General features: G+C 33.5%; 1 protein-coding gene across 1 annotated transcript in view; it reads left to right on the forward strand.

Moving 5' to 3' along the window:
* The window catches only part of ADGRL4 (adhesion G protein-coupled receptor L4), an 83,503-nt gene that overhangs the window by 34,549 nt on the left and 24,765 nt on the right, over positions 1-24,189 (forward strand). The window contains exons 3-9 of the mRNA XM_056123094.1: positions 13,396-13,548; positions 19,124-19,273; positions 20,096-20,166; positions 20,953-21,132; positions 21,252-21,435; positions 22,808-22,924; positions 23,893-24,098. Of these exons, the coding sequence (XP_055979069.1) occupies positions 13,396-13,548; positions 19,124-19,273; positions 20,096-20,166; positions 20,953-21,132; positions 21,252-21,435; positions 22,808-22,924; positions 23,893-24,098 (1,061 nt within the window). The remainder of the gene's footprint in view (positions 1-13,395; positions 13,549-19,123; positions 19,274-20,095; positions 20,167-20,952; positions 21,133-21,251; positions 21,436-22,807; positions 22,925-23,892; positions 24,099-24,189) is intronic.

Here is a 24,189-nt window from a genome sequence, read left to right on the forward strand (position 1 = left end):
GTCAGATTTAATTAATGTACAATGGTTTAAATAGTATTCAAATATTATTATACATATTTGTAATATTACTACACCATGCTCATTACCAGTGTCTAGATCCCTCTACATTTATCAAAAGATTCCCTCCCCTCCCCTGCTTAGTCTCCTTATTTAACAGCCCTATTAATTATATCTCAGGATTTGGTTATAGTGGGGTTTATATAATCTTTCTTTACTTCTTAGTAGTTAGCATATGAGGGAGGTCACACAGTATTCGTTTTGTTTCCTTCTAACACGTCACTTAGCATGCCCCCTCCTTATCCATCCAAGTTGCAGTGATAGCTCACTGTCATTTTAATTTGCATTTCCCTAATAATTGGTGATGAATAACAGCTTTATATTCCTGTTGACCATCTTTTATGTCTTTTATGTGACAGTGTCTGTTCATCTTCCTACTTTTTGATGGTTTTTATTTTTGTTTCTTAGCGCTAGGGTGTTTGCCTTGCACGCAGCCAACATGGCCGACCCGAGTTCAATTCGTCCGCCCCTCTTGGAGAGCCCAGCCAGCTACCGAGAGTATCTCGCCAGCACCGCAGAGCCTGGCAAGCTCCCCGTGACGTATTCAATATGCCAAACACAGTAACAACAAAGTCTCCAATGGAGACGTTACTGGGCCTGCTCGAGCAATTATTTTTTATTTTGGGGTTACTCCCAACTGTCTCAAGGCTTACTCCTGGCTCTGCTCAGCAATCATTCCAGGAAAGATCAGGGAACTGTACAGGGTGCCAAGGATCAAACCTAGGGTTAGCCATATCAAAGGCAAGTGCCTTGCCTGCCGTACTATCTTTCCAGCCTGTTTTTAATTGTTGCTGAGTTCTGAGAGTACTATATTTATCTTGGATGTTAATCCTTAATCTGATATATTATGTGAAGATTTTTTATTCCAATAAGTAGAATCTTTTTTATATGATATATCATTTGTTTCACGGTGGAGAATCTACTTCATTTTAGGTAGTCCCATTTGTTTATTTCTGTTTTTGTTTTTTTTTGGTCAACGGAGTTGTATCATTGGCGACTCATTTGAGGTAACTTTTATAGGGAATCTCACTTATGTTTTCTGCAATGTATCTAATAAATATTTCATATTGAGGAATTTAATCCATTTTAAATTAACCTTGATACACTGTGAGATAGGAGTCTAATTCATTTCCTGCATGAGGTTATCCACTTTGCTCTTCAGTGTTATTGGATGAGGCTTTCTTTGCTCCACCTCATATACCTATCCCTACTGTTGTAAATTAACTCTCTATCCTCTAAGGTTTACCTTTGTATTCTCAATTCTATTCAGTTAACTTGAGGGTCTGATTTTTTTACACTGCCTTGTGATTTCAATTTCTGTAGCTCTGTAGTATACATGTTTGGGGACGCAGTGCTTTTCAGCTTTTTTCTCGTGACTCTTTCTTTGACTTTTAATGGGAATTGTATGGTTCCACACACATTATAGAATTATAAAAGCACCTAGTGAACACAGATGTGCAAATCCTCAACAAAATCTTAGTAAATTGAATAAAATGGCATATTAAATTCATCACACATAAATCATGAGGTGAGAATTTCCAACCCATTTCCCATTCCTGCTACTCATGATCAAATCCATGCTTTTGTACTTTATTAAAATAAGTAAACAACATTTCCTTTTAGCAGTGTGCTTTATTACCCACCTTAACCAAAGAAAAATAAATCTTATGGACCTTCTATTTCCAGACTATTACTTTTATCTTTCAGGAGCTGTCTCAAGAAATTCTAATTGGTTCTTAAAATAAGCATTCCGAATCATACAACTGCCATCTATTTGAATACATATACATTTATACATATATATGTGTATAACTCATAGGGTCAATTGTCCACCAAATATTTATAACTCCTCTTTATTGTCCTCTGTTGAATTTCTCTCACCTGAACTTATTTTTTAGGTATAACACTTTAATTTGAATGTTTCCCACACATAGATAATATGTTTCATTTAGTCTTTGAGTCTGCTAATTTCTAAAGGTTTTCTTCCTAACAAGAGAAACATTTATGTAAAGAAGAATCAGCATTTTATCTCCGTGACTTACACATGCTAGTCCACTTATGATATCAGAAATAAAAATCTGGATATTTTAAAAAGTTCCCTTTATAAATTAATAACCTAAGTTTTTAGAATTACTGGCTTATAAGATTTTTGATCACTGACTTGCTTTTCACCTTGAGTATTTAAAAGGTAAAGGTAAAGGCCCTCCCGTTGATCGTCGATTTGCTCGAGCGGGCCCAGTAACGTCTCCATTGGAGACTTTGTTGTTACTGTGTCTGGCATATCAAATACACTCAGTAGCTTGCCAGGCTCTCCGAGAGGGGCGGAGGAATCGAACTCGGGTCGGCCATGTTGGCCGCTTGTAAAGGCGAACGCCCTACCCGCTGTGCTATCGCTCCAGCCCTTGAGTATTTAATAATGAAAAATAATAATAAGGCAACTTTTAAAAAAATCATTTTAACGGAAAATATTTATTTATATTTGCTATTTAATATGCATAAAAGTTTATACATTATTGTTTGTATATACTTTTATAGCTCATCGATGCACTGGAGCAATTTACTTTCAGATTTTCTTATTCATACTTTGAAATAGGTACTTTTGAATATCTAGATAAATAAAATGTTTTCTTTGCCATCTATTTACATATGGAACTTTTGCTTGTTTGCTCTAAAATGTATACATTAAGGGAGAGAGTACAGTGGGTAAGGCACCTGCTTTTAATGCAGTAGACCCAAGTTTATTCCCTGCCTCACTCTGTGACCCGCCGAAGCCCACCTGAAGTGATCCCTGAGTACAGAGCCAGGAGTAAGTGGAGCACTGCTGGGCATATCCCCTATCATGTGTATATTAGTTTACTTATAGTAATTTAAGTATATTAGTAGTTTTGACAAAGTAAGTACCAGAAAATTGAAAGTAATATATAATTAAAACATTTTCTTCAGTGTTCCATTCCCAGACAAAGGACAAATGCAAAAAATAGTAACAATGTCTCTTTTATAGGGTTTCCACATGCACCTTATATGTCCTTAGCAACGGCTTATATGAAGTCAATGGCATGCCTTCTTTAAAAACAGAGAATTTTAAATGGTATTTTCTATTCAGTTTAAAAACTCATTTTCACTAAATAATAGTTTAAAATATCTTGCATAAACATTTTATTCTTATATAATACTACTTTCTTAGCCATAATTTTATCATTTAGTTGCTCAGGCTTTTCCTTTAATAAAGGAGATTCAAAAACTCATGCCCATGAAAAATTATGAGTTTGATCACTATTTTATAATCAAAATGGAAATAGGACAAGTATATCTTCAATATTGGTTTTGTTCATTTTCTTTAATCAAAACTTCTGTATGGATGAGTATGTATGTGTGTATGTGAGTGTGGGCTGTGAATATATTGTATCCAATTCTAGTCTGCCTTTAGAGACTTGGTTGCAGCAAATAAAATCACTAGAGAGGGAGAAAGACATAACTCTTCTGTGTATGGTAACTTTTCTTGCCTTCTATAGAGGACAGTAATGACATGAGCTTCAGAGTAGAAACAATAACTATTACTTTTCTTGACTGACTGAACCCATTCTTATTTCATGTAGTTTCCCCTTTTTTTCCCATCTCTTCTACTGACCTTTCTTTACTCTGTACCTCCTTATCTTACCTACAAGTATACCTTTTCTCTCTCTCTCTCTCTCTCTCTCTATATATATATATATATATATGTATGTATGAAAACATAAGAAATCCCTAATTAAGAAGGTTACTAATGATGATATGCCCAAGTTCACTGGAGAGCTGTAGATGAGAAAAAAAATGCCAATGCTCTCTAAAACAAATGAGCCCAGCAGGCTGCCTAGGGGAGAAATAGCAAAGAAAGCTTTCGGCATTGTTTCACCTCTGACATAGAGGATGTGTTTCACAAGGAATCACATAATGATTAGAGCCATTTTAGTGTTCAAATGTACAGAACAATACTGGCAACTGTGTCTGGAGGGGGGAAGTACATAAGAGTGATGAGGTTAACACTTTGTAACTTTCAAACTGCTATAATCTGACATAATATCTGAAGTGCTAGCAAAATAGATGGGAGTATTTCCTCTTTTAAATTATTTATCATCAACTGTAGCCAATAAATTGAAAACTAGAATATAATCGAAAACTGTTGATCTAATACAGGAATGCCAGTGTCACTAAATCAACAAAATCCTAGTTTGTTTTACAGAAAGTAATATAATTTACAGTTTCCCAAACACATCATTATTAGTGTCTGTGATATCAATCACTCATGACTTTGAAAATTAGATAGATGACCAGTAGTTGTGCCCCCTTTAGAAGCATATTTAATGCCAGAGTACTTTTCACTCATATATATATATGCATATATATGTGTGTGTATGTGTGTGTATATATATATATATATATATAGAGAGAGAGAGAGAGAGAGAGAGAGAGAGAGAGAGAGCACTGTAGCACTATAGCACTGTACTCCCATTGATCATTGAATTGCTCGAGCAAGCCCAGTAGCATCTCCATTGTGAGACTTGTTACTGTGTTTGGCATATCGAATAAGTCACGGGTGGTTTGCCAGGCTTTGGCATGCGGGAGAGATACTCTCAGCTTTCCAGGCTCTCCTAGAGGGGCCAAGGAATCAAACCTGGTTCATCCACGTGCAAAAGCAAACGCCCTACCTACTGTGCTATGACTCCAGCCTATATATATATATATATATATATATATATATATATGTATATATATAAAGAGAGAGAGTCTTTAGAGCTAGGCAAACTTAAATATACATACCATGACTACCAGGTTATCTCTAAACTAGTGTGATATAGCACTATCACTAAAGACCACCTGAACTTTAACTTTCTAAATAGTAAAATGAAACAATATCAATCACTGTGTGACTAATAAAAGCAGAAATTTAGCAATATAGCAGTGTACCCCAACCTTAAATTTTTTCTCTTCTTACAGATTATCAGTATAAAGTAAGTGTAACTAGTCATGAAAACAAATCTATAATAACTAACTAATCGAGTACCTGAAACAAATCAGAGAAACAAGTTGACTAGAAATATAGTGAAAGGTTTATGTCTGACAGATGCATATTTTGGTTACACAAGATTTGTGATTTTCTAAGAAACTATAATGAACTACTTGAAACCCTTGAATTGTCCTAATCAGCTCTAAAATACTGAGAATAAAAATAAGTGACTTCTTAGTCCTCTTTTCTACTTTTTCAAATTTACAGACTTTATAAATTGGGTGGTGGGAAAAGGCTAATCTAAGGTAAAGCATGCAATTACAAAAACGAAAAACTGTAACAGGGCTCACAACAAAGTTCATTCAACCTACTTGAGACCACGTTAGAGAGAATTTGAAGAAGAGAGAGATTGCGCAGTGGTTCACACAATAAAGATGAGCAGCTAACACTGTAGCCAAAGTAAATTCTTGGGTTTTTTTTATTCTGCTCTGGAAGAGAGGAGAATCTTGAATTCTAACTCATCATTAACAAAGTATGGTTTTCTGTTATCAGTGAAACTGTTGATCTTCCTACCTAATTGTACTGCATGCAATCTTGCTACATCCAAAAGTAAAGTCTGTTGGCCCAGATGAAAGCTTCTCCTTTGCTCCTCTTTTTGCTGGATTAATTTACTCATCAAAAATCTTCAAAATAGAACATTATTGATCAATCTCTCTCTCTCTCTCTCCAACTGACTCATTTCTGACCCCCAATAATAAAAACGTTTTATTATAAAAATTATCATATGAACAAAGAATAAATGCACATGTGTATTCATTAATTAGGTGACACAAATTCATAACCTAATCTGGATATACTTTCTCCACTTTTCCTTCTCTACCAGAATCACTTAAATATTTCTGTACTACATGAACATCTTTCTCCTCCACCGTTCTTTTTTCTAATTTTTTCATACCTTATAGTGTTTTACCAAGTCTGCTTGGATCTTATTTATTTTTCCCTACTTTTAGTGAAAGTATTCTTGAACTCTGTTTTATATTTTAAAAGTTTATTGGTATACATTTTTTAAATACAATAGAAAATATTCAACAATGTAATTCTCTACCAAAGCATACTGTTCCTGCCAGTTTCCAGGTATTTTTTAGTACCCCTTGTTTGTCAAATTCTTCATATTCTTTAATAATTGGCTCAAACAGTTTCCCTTTTCTAAGCTTCCCTGCAAATAACCTTCATAACATTACATATAAAAAAAATTTTGAAGTAAGTTATTCTCTTCATTTGAGTTACACATACTATACTCTAATAATTTATCTTTGTTCTTCTTCCCAGTAGCTATGGATCCTGTTCTAGTATAGACACCCTTCCTGTTTTTTGTTCTTGCAGTGGTCAACTCAGTACATTTGGCATGATTCAGTAAGAATATTTTGCTGAAAGAATAACAAACATTTCTCCATATTAATAGATTATAATCATATTTAAATTATCAGATTTTGAACTGTGTTATAAGCAATATTTTCAAGTGACACCCTAATGTCAATATTTGTTTTTATTCCATAAGAAAAAATTCATTTTAGAGGATATATAACTAATAAAGCAATATGAATAATGAAAATAAGGACAAAAAAGGAGGTATCTACTTCCTCACATTACACCCATCTTACGATACTTACTAGAAATGAATTATGATGAAACTGGACACTGGTAAATTTGAGGTTATTTAAATAATTTATTTTTATATATTACTTTATGAAAATAATTTCTTGCCTATTTCTACTTTTTTGATGAAAGGTTAATTTCAGATGAAAACGATTTCTGGAATAAAATTTGAATCTGTCCAGTAGGGAATTTGCCATATTGTATATGCAGTTCAGAAAATTGAAAGATAAATATGAAATATTTTTATACTTCCAAATTCTTAATAAGGAAGTTTAAGTACAGTATCCAAAATGCTCAACAAAAAGAGTCACCAAAATTTTCAGTCTTTGTCTATTGTACATATTACTATGTTACCAACTAGTAAAAAATATGTTGTAGTCAAATAAAAAGTTGATATGTTATTTTAGGATAGTAATCAGGTGACATAAAGTAACTCATATACTTGGACTTTGACCAATATTTTAGACCTAGTGAGTCCCTTTTCTCTTATTTTTGCATATCATTTCTGTAGCTGTGGACCACAGGGAGATCATATTCATCATTCTTTATAATACCAATAACCTATCTGAGGGTTCAATTTACTTTAAAGTTAATATAAACTTTTCCCAGTATGCCGTGAAGAGAGTCAAATTTTAAGATAAATATTGAAACTTTTTTTAATATGAACTTGATTATATGCTCCTGTGTTAACTTGCTTTAGAATATAAACTCTGATAGCAAGGCACATATCCTAACTTTTTGATTAATTTTTACTTATTTCCCAGAATAGACAAATTCACATTTGGGAACTGTGAACTCTATAAATATTTGAGTAACTGAATGATTGAATTAAGTCAGTCTGTGTGAAATGTTTTTCTTTAGCTTGATTTTGAAGTTTACGATTATCTTGTGAGCTGCTCTCTGTAAATTTTAATAAACAATTTTACTTTCTTTTGTACATATTCATGAACATATATGTTTGCCTTCTGAGTATATATGTACTTAATTAAATTGTGTAATTTACTTCTGTGTGCAAATTAAAATTATAATTGCTTATGTTAATTAAGTATTTTCTCTAATATTTTCTAGAAGGCCACTCACAATTTATCTTATTCTATCATACCTTTAGTGATTTTCAACTTCTCAACCTGTATTTAACATAAGGATGACAAATATCTGTCAAATGCAAAATATGAACAGAGGACCAAATGTGATTTCAGGGATCAAACCAATGTTAGCTACATGAAAGACAACCATTTTAACACATGTAGTATCTCTTCGACTCCCAGACCTCTTCTCTTGAGGATCTGTTTTTCTGTTTCACTCAAAAAAGTCCATAAGTAGGCCAGATAGACAGTCAAGTAGATAAGGTGCTTGCCTGACTCAGGTTTCGTCCCATGAAGCAGGTGGTTCTGGAGCCTTTTCGGGGTAATCCCTGAGTGTGGAAGCAAGAGTAAACCTTGACACCCAAGGGCTGTATAAACAAGGGCCAGGAGGATTGATCCATGGTTAGAAGCTGCCTCAAGGGTTGAGGGAGAGGACAGTTGGGATAGAGAAGGGACTATTATGATAACTATGATTGGAAGGAATCATTCTGCATGGGAGATATGGAGATGTGTGCTGAAATTCTGAAAGCAGGTAAAGGACCAAACATGATAGCCCCTCAGTATCTGTCTTGCAAACCATAATGCCCAAAAGGAGTGTGTGTGGTGTGTGTGTGTGTATGAGTGAGTATGTGTTTGTGTCTGTGTGTGTGCAAGAGGGAGAGAGAGAGAGAGAGAGAGAGAGAGAGAGAGAGAGAGAGAGAGAGATGAGAATAAAGAAAAAAGAAAAGTGCCTGCCATAGAGGTAGGCTGAATGGAGGGGCAGGGAGGGGTGGCAGGAGGGAGACGGGGGATACTGTGGGTGGGAAATTGGGAAATATACACTGGCAGAGAGATGGGTGTTGAAACATTTTATGACTGAAACCCTTTCAGTCATGAAGCTTTGTAATAGTATCTCACTGTGATTTGATTTAAAAAAATAAAATAAAATTTTAGAAAAACCTGAACACTGCTACATGTGGCCCCAAACCGAAATTTGGAAAAGAATAACAACAAAATAAACAGATAATATGTTTATTTGCTCAAGACATTGTCTATACTGTTTTTTTAAATCTTGTGACAAAGTCTGAGGACGTCACTATGTATTTTCAATTTTATAGTAATCTTTCCATCACTCTATCCAGCACATAATAAACAACAAATGATAGCAATTGCTACTGTGGCTCTTTTTATGATGTAGTATTTAAGAAAAATAATATCACTTTGGCATTCCACCCATGTTAGTCTTAAGTCAGCCTTTGTAACTAATTCGTTGTGTATCTTTAGGCACAGTCATGCCAAAAGCTTATATTTCAGTTTTCTTATTTACAAGGTGAGAATAATATCTGCCTCATAGAGCTTATATGATGACTAAAAGTCATCAGTCATCAACTGCTAGTCATAAGATGCGTAGGATATGCTTAGCTTTGTACCTGGTTCATTGGGAGCCTTTAATGAGTGGTAACAATCATATCAGACAACCATATCAATCATGTCTTAAGGGAAGTTCTATGAAAGCTATAAGATAGGAAACTATGCTATAGTCAGATGGGAAGTATAAAGCATCAAGTATGTATTTCCTTTTCAAATGTCAATGGTATATCTCTGTCTTTCCATATTATATCAGATGATATCCAAACAATTGCATTAAAGTGTAATTTAGGAAAATGCAATCTTTCAAACACCAATTTAGTCTTTTTGTACCTCTTTACTTCAATAACTTTACACACACACGACACTGCTCTTCTTTGTCGACAGATCCAGCCTCCTATGGAGATGCTTTATCTGGAAGGAAAGGCAAAATCGTGGTTCTTTAGTCCCTCTAAGAAGTATAATACCAAAATACTAAAAGAATTAAAACATGGAAAGATAAGTGGTTAAACATTCAAACTATTAATGAAATGAATGTTTCTAACTTCACTTATATTTATCAATTATGAAAGCAATAGTTCCGAAAATATGCTCTTCTCTTTTGTTTTAGAGAAATTAATATATGTTAGTTTTTTGTAAATAATAAAATAATCTTCTTATGTTTGGTAACTGTTTTGTTCCCACAAATAAAATAAATGATTTTTTGTTTTATAATAATCATTATATTTATAAATGATTCAAATCTATAACTATTCAGATCTCTGTTTACTGTACTTGGCACACAACTAGCCTATAGCCACAAGCCTTCCTTATAGTTAGGCATGACCATATAAGTGAATTCTGGTGAATAGAATGTTATGGGTGCCTTTATAGTCATGGCTCATCACTCGTTCACACTCTATTTGACTCCAATTTCCAGATTGCTTGGAACCCCCATAGGGTGGTGAAGTCATTAGATAAAAGAGGTCTGAGTCCTTGAACTGAGGTTGAAGAAACTGCACATTGCCCTGAATATGAACCCTGTTCTCTGACTCAAGCAGTAAATAATATTTTTATTGCATTAACCCATTGTGTGTGGATGTATTAGTGGCAGTTGACCTATTGCAGCTTTGTGTTAATATGTATAGCTTTAATATTTAAATATATATAAACAAAATCAAAATTTAAATTAAAAATAGATTCCAAATAATGCTCCCATATTTGTTCTAAATTTAGTCGCCTGTATCTTTACCCTAAAAAAAAAAAGATCCTTTACTCATTAGATACCTCTTTGTATTTTGCCTTTTTAAAATGATACTCAGAGAGGCCCTAAGATGAAATAGTTAAGAAAAAAGATTTTAGGACCAAGTATCTGGTCTTGCAACTAAGTTAACTGTGAACTTGGCAAATGAGTCTTCTTTTCTAAGACTGTTAACATTTATTTTTCATATCAGTTAAAAGACAACAGGGCCAGGGGCTTCAAATATATAGGTAATATGGAAGTGCAGTATTGCTGTATATCCAAAGCAGTAGACTCAACAACATCCAAAACATGAGATTCAAACGACACCCCCCCCAAAATCCTAAAATGTGCCTGTCATGGGGCTGGGGGTGGGGACAAAGAAAGGGCAGGAAGGAATATGGAAACAATTGGAGGGAAGTTGACATTGGTAGTGGGATTGGTGTTAGAATATTAGAAACCTAAAATGCAATCATCAATAACTTTGAAAATCACTGTTCTTAAATATATTTTTAAAAGTTTAAAAAATGATGAAAGTGAGGGACTGGAGTGTTAGCACAGTGGGCAGGGTGCTTGCCTTGCACACAACAAAACAGGATTTCATCCCCAGAACCCCATACATTGTCTCCCAAGCCCAATAGGAGTTATCCCTGAGATCAGATCAAAGAATAATCTCCTAAGCATTGCTCAAAAAAAAAAGTAACAATGATACCTACTTCCTGAATATTATGTAAGGATTACATGGATTAATAAAAAATATTTGAAAAAATATCAGCTCTTAGTCATTACTATATAGAAATAAAAGTTTGTTGTGTAATTAAATGTTATATAAATATTAAAATATTGTATAAATGTCTTTATGTAATAAAGAAAGGTTTGTTATTAAACCAAGCTACTTCTTTTTAAAAAATTAGAAGGAAAATAGTCAAGGCATGTTTCACTAATTAACATATTTTTTACAACTACTCAAAGATTCTTTCTCTGTTCTCCAATTAGTCTGACTCCCCTTTAAACAAAATTTTTCATTTTTTTCTTGTATGATTGCCCAATATTCACTCAGTTTTATTGTTACCTATTCTAGATTGCTCAGTGGTTTACTTGTTCCCCAACTCTGATCTAACAAACTATCACAAATTCAGGAACTAAAAACAACCTTATTTTCTCACTCTTTTGGAGACCATGAGTTTGAAGTCAAAATCCTGGAATATCTTCTCCCCCTAAGTGGTCCAGTACAGAAGATGGAGAGATGGTACAGAGGGCAAGGTGTTTGCTTTGCACACAAATGGTCCTCTGAGACATTCTTGTCGTGATCCTTCATTTCAGTTCCAGTACTAAGCAAGAAGCACTTTCAGGTGTGGCCCCAAAATAAACAAACAAGTTTAAAAAGTCTTGATTTTAAAAAACCATAATGATTAGCATTATGACTGAGAAGCATTTCTTTTCAATTATTTTTATGGCAGATAATATGTCTTAATTTTTGATTTTTACAAGAGAATTTATGAATTATCAGAATTTTGTGTTAGGAGAGTATAAAGTGAGAAGCATGTTTGTCAATATTTCTTTTATATTTTATGCATATTTTTGTAGGACCACATAAATCACATAGTGACAAATAAGTGTCTTAATAGCTAAATGGAAGCAGATATGCAGCCAACTTAGTTGGCCCAGGTTCGATTCCTACACCCCTCTCTGAGAGCCTAGCAAGCTACCGAGAGTATTTCGCCCACATGGCAAAGCCTGGCAAGCTATTCGTGATGTATTCGATATGCCAAACACAGTAACAACAAATTTCACAATGGAGATGTTACTGGTACCGCTTGAGCAAATCGATGAACAACGGGAGGACAGTGCTACAATGCTGATGCAAAATTTTTCTTAAAAAATTAACAAAATAACATTAAAATAGTCATCTCTGATTTTTTATTTTTTATTTATGACAAGCTTTGGTTGATAAGAGTATTAAAATTAACTATTGAATACATTATTTGATATTATTATAATTAAGCTTATGACCCGCACTTACTGGGAATTCCTTGTTCATGGGGAATAATTGCATTCCCCAATAAGCATCATGAATGGGGTTCAACGGGTTAGCCTCGCCTGCTGGCATAGAGTAGGCACACACTGAGCCAGTCAGTGTAGCGCGCATGTAGCCCCAGACATCTAAGGGCATCATAGATCTGTTATTGCTAAATCTCAGGTGGCTGAACGCCTCTTATCCCTCTAAGAAGTTGGGGGACGCTGACCGCTGGGGGGTCGCGTAACTAGTTAGCATGCCAGAGTCTCGTTCGTTATTGGAATTAACCAAACAAATCGCTCCACCAACTAAGAATGTCCATGCACCACCACCCACAGAATCGAGAAAGAGCTATCAATCTGTCAATCCTGTCCGTGTCTGGGCCAGAGCAATAGCACAGTGTTAGGGCATTTGCCTTGCACGTAGCCAGCCCGGCTGAGCTGGGTTTGATATCTCCACCCGTCTCAGAGAGCCGGGCAAGCTACCGAGAGTATCTCACCTGTGTGGCAAAGCCTGTCAAGCTACCCGTGTTTTATTAAACCAAGTTGTTATTAACCCAAGCTACTTCTTTTAAAAAAAATTAGAAGGAATTTTTTTTCAATATGCCAAAAAAAGTATTTAATATGCTTTTCAATATGCCAAACACAGTAACAACAAGTCTCAAAATGGAGACATTATTTGGCCCGATCGAGCAAATTGATGAACAACAATGAACAATGAGAGGACAGTTTGACAGACAGTTTGTTTGTATTATAATTAAATCATATATAATTTATGAAAAATATCCCAATCTAGATTTAATAATTATATTTCATATTTGTAAAGAAATTCTATTTAGTAGTGTACTGCAAAGAAAATAATTGACATAAAGATGAAACAAATATGGATTGTGCATTCTTTAGTACTAACCATTTTAGAAATACATATTACCTTGAATTATTTTATACTTTAAATTCCCAAATACTTAGAGAAGAGCTCAGTACTTTATCTTAATTATATAAATATAATTTTTTAATTTGTCCATCCACAGATGATAATGAGTGCGGAAATTTAACCCAATCATGTGGCGAAAATGCTAACTGTACCAACACAGAGGGAAGTTACTATTGCACGTGTGCACCTGGTTATAAATCCAGCAGTAACCAAGACAGGTTTATCACAAATGATGGGACCATCTGCATAGGTAAGCCAACAATGTAACTTCAAATTTTTATCTGTCTCCCATGACATTACCTACAATTCGAACCAAACTGACTGTTATGACTTTACTCTAGTTGCTAAATATTCTTGTAACTTTATTAGTTCCTTTATTTTTTCTTTGTTACACCAAGGATAAGAAAATGAGAAGTTAATTTTTTTTAATAAAATAAAACAGATGACAAAATGTTTTCATGAGACAATGAGATCTAGCCTGGTTGTAAAGAATAAAATAAAATACTTTAAAATAGTATATGGTCACGGTCCTCCCGTTGTTCATCAGTTTGCTCGAGCGGGCCCAGTAACGTCTCCATCATAAGACTTGTTGTTACTGTGTTTGGCATATTGAATACATCACAAGTAGCTTGCCAGGCTCTGCCGTGTAGGCGAGATACTCTCGATGGCTTGCCGTGCTCTCTGAGAGGGGCAGAGGAATCAAAATCAGGTTGGCCATTTTAGCCGCTTGTAAGGCAAACACCCTACCACTGTGCTAGAAAATTGTTATTTATGTCACATAGTGTTCATGATTTTTAAAAATGATCTATGAAATAGATTCTACATGTTTCTTACAAAAATGTTCAGATCGACATTATTAAAGAATTGTCCCAGTGCTTTCATTGTTGTCTGCTGAAAGTTGCTCATGCTTTTGTGCCTACATTAAGCTTCTCTGGACACTAATTAGAAAATCACCTCTGATGCACTAACATGTCCTCTGAGGGGACAAATTTTGATTTAGTCCCTAAGTGAAGAATTAATCTGTACTTGAAGATAGTACCAAAAACTTTTCCTTTTCATTGCAATTTGGTCCTGGATATCATTAAATGGAGTCTATAGAATTTTACTTTTAGTCTGAAAGAAAAGAAACACATTTTAAAAACTTGGAAAGGTGAACTATTTTAGAAAACAATTTCTCTAGAGGATAAGATTTTCTAGTTTATAAATAATCATCTCTGTTTCTAAAAGTTGTCCAATTTACTAATAACTAGTATATTTACTTGGAATTGATAATTATCTGCAAATGTAATAGATTGATTGAGACCTTCAAATTTCACTCACATTCAGATATGAGTGAATTAGAGACTAGAATTTGGGAAGTTTGGGAAATTATAGGAAGATAAAATGTGCTGCTTGTTCTTTACACACGTAAGTAAAAGAGAAATATACAGATGCCAGAGAGAGGGCACAGGAGGTAAGGAAATTGCCTTGCATGCAGCCAAACCTCACTTAATCAAAGCCACCCCATGTAGTCCCTTGGGTACTACCAAGGAGTGATCCCTGAGCATAGAGACAGAAGCCTGAGCACTAGGTCCCCTTATCCTGTCCCTACCCTCAAAAGAGAGAGATTCGGGTTAATTTGTTTCACAGTAAATATTTTTATCACATCCCTAGTGAGGTTCTAATTATCAGTTAGCTGAGAAGAAGCCTGGTAACTTTATTTCTAAAGCATAAGTTAGGAGACATTTCTAGAGAAAATTTTGCAATAAAAATCAATATAAAAAAAAGTAACCTGACTTGCGTACTTAGGTTTATAGTATTTATTGTGTTTTGTAAGATTTTTGTCTCATTTTATAGTTTAGAGACGTGAAGCGTTACTCTAGATTTACACATTTTTGATAAAGGGAGGAATGAAACCAGTCTGATGTCTAGAAGTCATCAGTGTTTTCACGGGACACATAAGTGCTTGGCCATCTGTATCTCACATTCTGATCTAAATCAGAAAAATTCAATGGATCCAACTTGGCAAAGGCAGAAAAGTTATAAAGAATACTGTTTCATAATGATTTTTACAGGGTTCCTCAGCAAAGAATGGGCCTGGTCCTCTCCAAGCAATGCACAGTGGGCTTGACTGATGCTTTTGTTGATGAGTCGGTGTCTCCTGTCTGGAGCTACGGGTGCCATCAGGGCCATGCCAAGAGATTCTGGGTGACAGAGAGCATACAATATTGAAAACAGAACTGGCACTGGGGCTTCCTTTAAGCTATCTTTCAGGTCTTAGATTGGCAATTTTATCTTTAGTGTTTGAAGCTAAGGTTTTTATTAGACTGCAGTGTTAACAAAATTGTTAGGAACTAGGGATCTATCTGACATTCTTTTCAGAGGACTCACAGTACCTATGCTGATTCTACTCAAGCTAATCTTAGAAATATTATGTAATATATGCGTGTTAGCTTTAGTTGTAAATGCTAATTATGTAATTCTGTAGTTTTTCACCAGAAATGTTATCTAGTCAGTAAAGAAATTCAACTTCTGATATTTTAATCACTAGAACTTAGTACAATTTCAGTCATGCTTCCTATTCCTTCTTGTCTACAGAAGACATCTATCTTTTTATCTGATTATGTTTGCTTTTAATACATTTCAATTCACAAAAGGTCATATTTCTCTGTCTGCTCTTACACTTTAAAACTAGAAAATTCCTCTGTTAGAAAAATTGAATCAGAGATACATACAAAACACAAACACAAGTATGATTCAATACCAACATTTTTATGGGGGTATAATATATGTAAATTTAGGACTCCTTCTCCCTGCACTCATTTATTATTCAGATACTCGAAATTGCCTGATGTTTTTACTAATCCTTTTTTAATTCTTTTAAGTAATCAGTAATCAAATGGCTATAAAAACTCTGTACCCACTACTGAGTTCTTTAGTTTTTACCTGTTTTGTTTAATGTATTATTCTGTAAAATACTCATTCTCTGGGAAATTGTTATTTTTCACCAATTTGTTGTTCTTAAGGAGTAAGCTTTTGGAAAAGCAGAGAATCCATTTCTTTTCTTTTTTTTTTAGCTATACAACATTTTTATTATGTACTATGCTAATATTCAGGAACTTTGAACAGAGGACCTTCTATTCCCTTACTACATTAGTGTATCTTGTAGTCTGTTGCCCATGATTTGGAATGTTAGTTGATGTTTAAATTTGACATGGCTAGTAATTATAGTCATTAAGAAATTCCATAAATAAATTGCAAAAAAAACTCCATCTCAGTGCAAGAAATAATATACGGAAAATTATTTACCTCTAGTCTATATTCAAATACTCTTTTCCCCAGATAAAATAATTTTCTACAGAAGACTTTGAGTAATATTTAGCACTAAACATATTTTACTCTGCTTGAAATCACAGTTAACAGAACTTCAGATGCTTGTTTTGGGGGCAGTCTAGTTACAGACTTGTATTTTAAAACCCAGGAAGTTGAAGCATCCAATAGTAGCCTGACTTTCTAAGACCCAATTAGTAGAAACCACAAACTCTTTCATGTTTATACTCTGATTAAAGCATCCCTCATGTCTTATGAGAAAGAGCTATTTTTATTAAAAGTTGTTTTTTAAGCATTACCCAAAATGACATGAAATACAAGAGTAAGAAATTAAGGTCTGTAGTTTTAGATATGAGAAATCTTGTGTTAGTAGATTTAGAGTCATGAAAATTATTTTCACTGGATGATAAAGAATTCAGTCAGGAAAATGTTATGAAGGAGAAAACCAGGAGATCTGGAGTTTATTTAATGTGCAACAGAAAACAAGCTCAGACTTTTAAGGGTACAAATGGGATTATGTTGTCCTTGCTGTTGTTGTTGTTTTTATTAAGATATTCAGAGTGAAGTCCGGACACTAATTAACTGATTTAGAGGTGAGGAATTCCCAGGCAGTACTCCAGGGACCAAGGTGAGAAGAATAATAGAACTAAGAATTTACCCTGAGCAAAGACACATTAATGCAGGTTAAAACACTTGCTTGAACTCTGCCAACCTGAGTTCTATCTCAGGCACTTTTAAGATCCTCCAGCACCGTCAGGAACCAGGAGTAAGATCTGAGCACCAACAGTTGTGGCCTTAAAACAAAACAAACCAAAAAAAGGAAGTGTTCCCTTGCTACATGTACACAAAAATTGGGAAAATGTAGAGAAAATTAACATAGTTTCTGCCCAATGTGAAGATAAGTGAAGCATTTCATATTTTTTAATCTGATCATTTCTAGAGCTATGAATCTTTCTTCTGAAATTTTGAAGCATTGCATGACAACTGTAAATCACTAAGATCTGATTTTGAAAAGAAGGCCAGAGTCATAGTACCATGATAGTACAGCCTAGTACCATGATAGTACAGCAGGTACTGTACTGTATTCGTCTTGCTTGTGGCTGACCACTGTTTGATTCTGGTCAGCACATATGGTCCCCAAGCCCAGAAGTGACCCCAGAAGTGACCCCTGAGATCGAATCCAAGAGTAAGTCAGGAGCATCACTGGGTTTGACCCAAAAACCAAAAAAAAAAAAAAAAACTTGACATCTACAGAGTCTAATATATACAAAATGGGATACATATAGGTTTTGTTAGAAAACAAGCAAATTAGGCCTTTGAAGAAAGTTACTATGAATATTTTTGCAAAATGACAGTGACATTCATTTTTGTGCAGGGAATTTCATCCCATCTGATCTGGGGGTACTGTTTCAAATGACTGATTTAGATCATAACCAATTATGAGAGCCACACTTACTAGGTATATCTCTATAAATTGTTCCATTATAGTACTGTCAATTCCTATATTGTTTTTTATTTCCCAGATTTTTTGGATATTTTAAGTAAGATCAGTTTCATTGAAAACTAAATAGTTCATACTGGTATTGTAAATTGAAATTTAATTACTGCCCCCTTTTAATGACAAACAGAACTGTGCCAGTCTATCAGGTATGCAAAAAAAATCACATTATTTATATAAGATTTCCGGTTTAAAATATAAGAACTATGCATAGTAAACCCACAAAACAGTCATATTTGCTTAAAATAACCATCTCAAATCTTCAATTTCTTGAAACTATTTTCTATTCTACCTTAATATTAACATTGTATTTATAACTTCAAGGCATATTTTTCATAGTTTGTATGTTTTTAAATTAGGAATGTAAATTATGTGTTAAAATCTAATGTTTTTGTTGTGGTTTTGATATATGGCTACTTAATAATGTGAGACTTAATTTGCGCAATTTGTTATTTTATGATGGCTGAATGCATATTAAGAAGCATTAAAAAAATCTGAAAAAAAATTAAAGCTTTAGCAAAATTTAAGTGAGTTGGCCCACACATTCTGCTTCGTCTTATGTTGTAGAGTATATAAGAAAAAAAGCCTTTTCAGGGTAAAAATTGGGCCTCTTTTTTATCCTTCAAATTAGCCTATCTGAGCTATTCCAGACAATTGCTAATCTAAAAATAGTTTAATACTAGGAAACAAAAAATTTTAAATATATTTCAAAATTAGGTCTTTACTAAATTAGTACTAATAGAACATGGTCAATGATCAAAATCTTTAATGACTCCATTGATAAATCATGCTATTCAGAAAACAATTCAAAAGGTCAGACTATAAGCAACATTTTCATAATAGTGGCAAAATGAAATGACCAAATCAAAGTTAAAAAATATGTATTCAACTAAGTTTCACTGTAATTCTTCAAATAATAATCTTTTTTGTAGCCTTTAACTGTATAGAATAACTTTTACCAAAAGTTAGTGACTATATGAGCACTAAATAAAACAAATAATTTTTCAAATATTTTCAGATATTGATGAGTGCAGTGAACCAGCTGCCTGCGGTGATCATGCAGTGTGTGAAAATGAGGTTGGTGGGTATCACTGCTCCTGTGAGGAAGGTTACCACTTATCCACCGGAAAATCACAGTTCACTCCTAGTGATGGCACTTACTGTCAAGGTGAATTATTTTCTTGACTTTTAAAAAAGTTTTTGGTCACCCTTACTCTGCTCAGGCCTTCCTAGTGACTCTTCACCAAGTGATCATTTCTGGCAGGACTCTGGGGACTATATGTGGTACTGGGGATCCAACCAAGGTGAGCCAAATGCAAAGCAAGTGCCCTATCTGACTCCTATTTTTTAAAAAATTTATGTATTAACACAGAGTTACCCATATAAAATGTGGAAATATAAAAAAATTCACTTTCCAAGAAATGTGGCAATATTCCTTTATTACTTCTAAAATAAAATAAGAAATGTGTACATTTTTATTTAATGAAAAATGTATACCACTTATTATGTAGTCAACATATTCTTTTTCCTCAAGGTAGTGACAAGTTTTTATTTTTTGTAAAATATTCTGTATTTTAGAAAAAACACTTATTTTGCCTAAGAATGATAACATGAAATTATAAAAAGTTAATTTTCATAAAATATATTAAGAATGTTTTTAATGTTCAAATAAGAGAGAAAAGCATCGACTATTAGCATGATCATCTGTGATAACAATATTTTAAGCTTACTATATAAAGGTAAAGGTAAAGGCCCTCCCGTTGATCGTCGATTTGCTCGAGCGGGCCCAGTAACGTCTCCATTGGAGACTTTGTTGTTACTGTGTCTGGCATATCGAATACTCTCGGTAGCTTGCCGGGCTCTCCGAGAGGGGTGGAGGAATCGAACTCGGGTCGGCCATGTTGGCCGCTTGTAAGGCGAACGCCCTACCCGCTGTGCTATATAATCTGTATTTAAGGTTTAGTATATAATCTCTTTTTATTTTCTACAGAAAGCGTGAAAGTAAACTGCTTTTTAGATAATTCCTGCATCAGTGCAACTATTCATAGAACTTTAACAAAAGTAAGTAAACTAGTTGAATGAAATATGTTGAATGTTGACATTTTAGTTTTAGTTAAAATCTTTCCAATGAAATATTTTAAAAAGGCTAACAAGACTTATATATAGAATTTAAACTGTTTATATATAGATACCTATGTATTTTTTTGATAAGCATGTTTGAATTGATGAGGGGAATAATTTGAAAATCCAAAAACTATTTAAGAAGACATAATCTTCTCTTGAGATTTCACTCATTGGTATACTGTAAAATCATTTAATATTAATAAAAAGTCTGTGAATCAGTGTTCTAACATCCTTTGATTCCCAAGCCAATTCTTAAGTTCCAAAAAAAAGTTAAGTGCATCTGATTTTGTATTTCAGAGTGAATATTTTATATAGTGAATAAAATAGAACATTCCTAAAATTTCAAAATGATTGAAACTGTTCATTTTCTGTAACAATCAACTAACACAAATTTCCAATTAATAACATTGTAAAAGAATTTATCTGGATGATTAAAATCTAATTGAAAAATAGTATAATTTATTATTTTAAAAGGTAATTTTAAATAACAGTTCAAATAATCACTTTTTAAGTGGCATCTATGCTTTTGAAGTTATTTGTTAAGATTTTATAAATACCTGATTTTAATGCTGAAAATTATGGTTTAGTCCGACAACTAATTATGTATAGAACAAAAATGCCAAAACAAAATGCTGGATTACCTTGATATACAAACTTTAATCTTGAAATATCCACTGGTATGCTAAATTGTTTTCTCCCCCTCTCTGGACTCACTTTGTTCAGATCAGAAATGTAAAAGAACCTATGTCTTTACTACATGAAGTCTACAGAAATTCTATGAAGGATCTTTCACCAATGGATATAATTACATATATAGAAATGTTAGCTGAATCATCCCAACTGTTGGGATATATGAACATCACTAACTCCGCTGTGGACACCCTTTCAAACTTAACACTTACTGTAAGTACAAGGTACTTTTTTCACTATAATTAAGATTTGATTTTTTCTTTACATTTATGATTACTGTAAGAGTGATGTCTTAAATGTTTTAAAGTTCTTTTTTATTTCTTTAACTACAGGATTTTGTAAAAACTGTGAATAATTTTGTCCAAAAAGATACATTTGCAGTTTGGGATAAGTTACCTAAGGATCATAGAAGAACTCATCTTACAAAACTGATTCATGCTGTGGAACAAGTCACCTTAAGGATATCTCAGAACTTCAAAAAAACCACTCAATTTGCTACGAATTCAAGTGATATTGGTAAGGGAAAAAAAGTTGAATTTCAATAGTGAAGCAGACAAGACATCACATTTTGTATAGGGGAGGAAAATATTTTAACTGGGCTATTGATGAATGGTAATGTGTAACAGGAGTGATAGGTATGACTTTTAAAAGATGAATATATCAGCACCGTTTCCATAGCATCTCCTTTTACACATCTCTGAACTGTTAATTTATGTTCTGAACATAAACTGTTCATTACATTACTACCTTGTCATTTTTAGCTGGCCTTCTCATAATTTGTCAGGATCTACCTGAACTGGGGATAGTTATAAACATTTTTTCTCTATGTAGCATACTTAAATTACCTTAGACATCATTTTGCCTTTTTGTAATTCAAGGAATTAACATAGTAAGTTTGCATTCTTATATTGAAAACTATCTATTTCTTGTATCAGATTAAGGATGAATACAAAATTGTTATAAGGAAATTTAAAAAAAAATTTAATAAATGATTAAGAGCAAAAAGGTGATTTGTCTGTGTGGTATTAGCAATATACAAAAATTCTAATTTCATCCTGATTTATCATTTATCTGAAAAAGAGTTAGCAAGCATTGTGACTCACATTGGAGCCCTGTATTTCTATAATATTTCTTTATTGAAAAGGTGAAAATGCGACTGGAGCGATAATGCAGTGGGTAGAGCACTTAACCTTGTATGTGGCAAATCAGGTTTGATCCCCAGCTCCACATAGGGTTCCCCCAGCAAGGCCAGGAGTAATGCCTGAGTGCAGAGCCTGAATAAACTCCTGAGCAGTCAGGTCTTCCCCTACTAAAAGAAAGTAAAGATACAGAACAGAGAGATGACTAATTGAGAATGAACACATGTTTTGCAAGTAGGAGCACTGGGTTTTAGCTCCATACCACATGGTCTTTACAGAACTGCCAGGAGCAACTCTTAATGAGGTGAAGGGATTTTTAAGCACTAATAGCTGTAACACTTAGAACCGTGAAAACATTCTAGTAAACCAGATGCGGAAATTATAACTCAAGAACTTAATTCAATAGAGACTATCATTGTATTTGTTTGCATTTGCTTTAGTAATTATAGTTTACAACTTCCATGCTTACAGAAATAGTTAGTTGCTTGAATTGATTTAATAAAGATTAAATTAAACCATATGCACCAATAGTGATACCAAAAATTGAAAAGTTAAAATATATTTTAAAGTACAAATTGCAATTTGAAAGCAGATTCAGAATATATTCACTCTATCTGTTATGAATACATTGAAATAAGTTTGGGTGAAATTTTCTTAAGCTAAATACATTAATTATATTTATTTCTTAACTTATAGATTAATCAATCAATATTAATATAATTAATTATATTAAAATCATACCGTTTCAGCTCTCAAAGCTTTCTTTTTTGATTCATATCACATGAAGCATATTCATCCCTATATGAATGTGGATGGAGATTATATAAAGATATTTCCAAGGAGAAAAGTTGCTGATAATCCAGATGGTAAGACTTTGAAAACTCATATTACAGTCAGTTATTTGTAATAAGTATTTATCATGAATTTTTTATAGGTGGGTACATGTGTATTATAGTTTTCTATATAAAATTTTTGGCTGTGTGTATATATACATTTTTATACTTTTACTTATATACATTTTGACAAATATCTAGGGAGAGCTTAGCACATAATATCTATCTATATATATTTGTAATCTTAGTATCAACTTCAATAAGTGATAATGCTGAGATTCTAATGTAAATATTACTGTTTGCATAGAATTCTTTAAATACTTTTTCAGTAATTTAGAATATTCTTCAACATGAAACTAAATTTGTGATAGTGTATGGCAGGTCAATGGAGATAGTTTTTAAATAAAGGTAAGGTAAAGATAAAGGCCCTCCCGTTGATCGTCGATTTGCTCGAGCGGGCCCAGTAACGTCTCCATTGGAGACTTTGTTGTTACTGTGTTTGGCATATCCAACACTCTCGGTAGCTTGCCGGGCTCTCCGAGAGGGGCGGAGGAATCAAACTCGGGTCGGCCATGTTGGCCGCTTATAAGGCGAACGCCCTACCCGCTGTGCTATTGCTCCAGCAAGTTTTTAAATAGAAAATGATTATTTGTTGTAGATTTTCATTTGTCTTTATATAGTAAGCACTTCAACTAAACTAAATGTGGGTTTTCATTAAAAATAAAATGAGAGAATGCTAATAATATAGTCAACTGCTCTAATACCTAAGATGAATACTAATTATAGTAATACCTATATTCAACTGTATTAATACCTAAAACAATTTCATTTTATGGATAATAAAACTAAAAGGAAAATAAGTTATATAGGGCTCTGTGTCTATGTATATGATCAGAAAGGACAGAACCATGTATAAGAAATCATAGTTAACAGAGAAATCAACTTTTTTGTGTCACTTTAGTTGCATTTGTTAATGATCTATCAAAATGTATTTTTGATAGGCAACGTTGCAGTTACATTTTTATATTATAAGAGCATTGGTCCCTTGTTTTCATCATATGACAACTTCTTACTGGAACCTCAAAATTATGATAATTCTGAAGAGGAAGAAAGAGTCATCTCTCCAATAATTTCAGTTTCAATTAGCTCAAACCCACCTACATTGTATGAACTTGAAGAAGTAAGATTTACATTAAGTCACACAAAGGTAATTTTTGCAAGAGATTTTGTTATTATGGTAAAACATTCTAAGATGTGGCTATTTTGTTATTAACTGACAAATATGCAAACTAAATAAC

The sequence above is a fragment of the Sorex fumeus genome, unplaced genomic scaffold (genome assembly GCF_029834395.1).
Source record: "Sorex fumeus unplaced genomic scaffold, SorFum_2.1 ptg000047l, whole genome shotgun sequence".
Lineage (NCBI taxonomy): Eukaryota > Metazoa > Chordata > Mammalia > Eulipotyphla > Soricidae > Sorex > Sorex fumeus.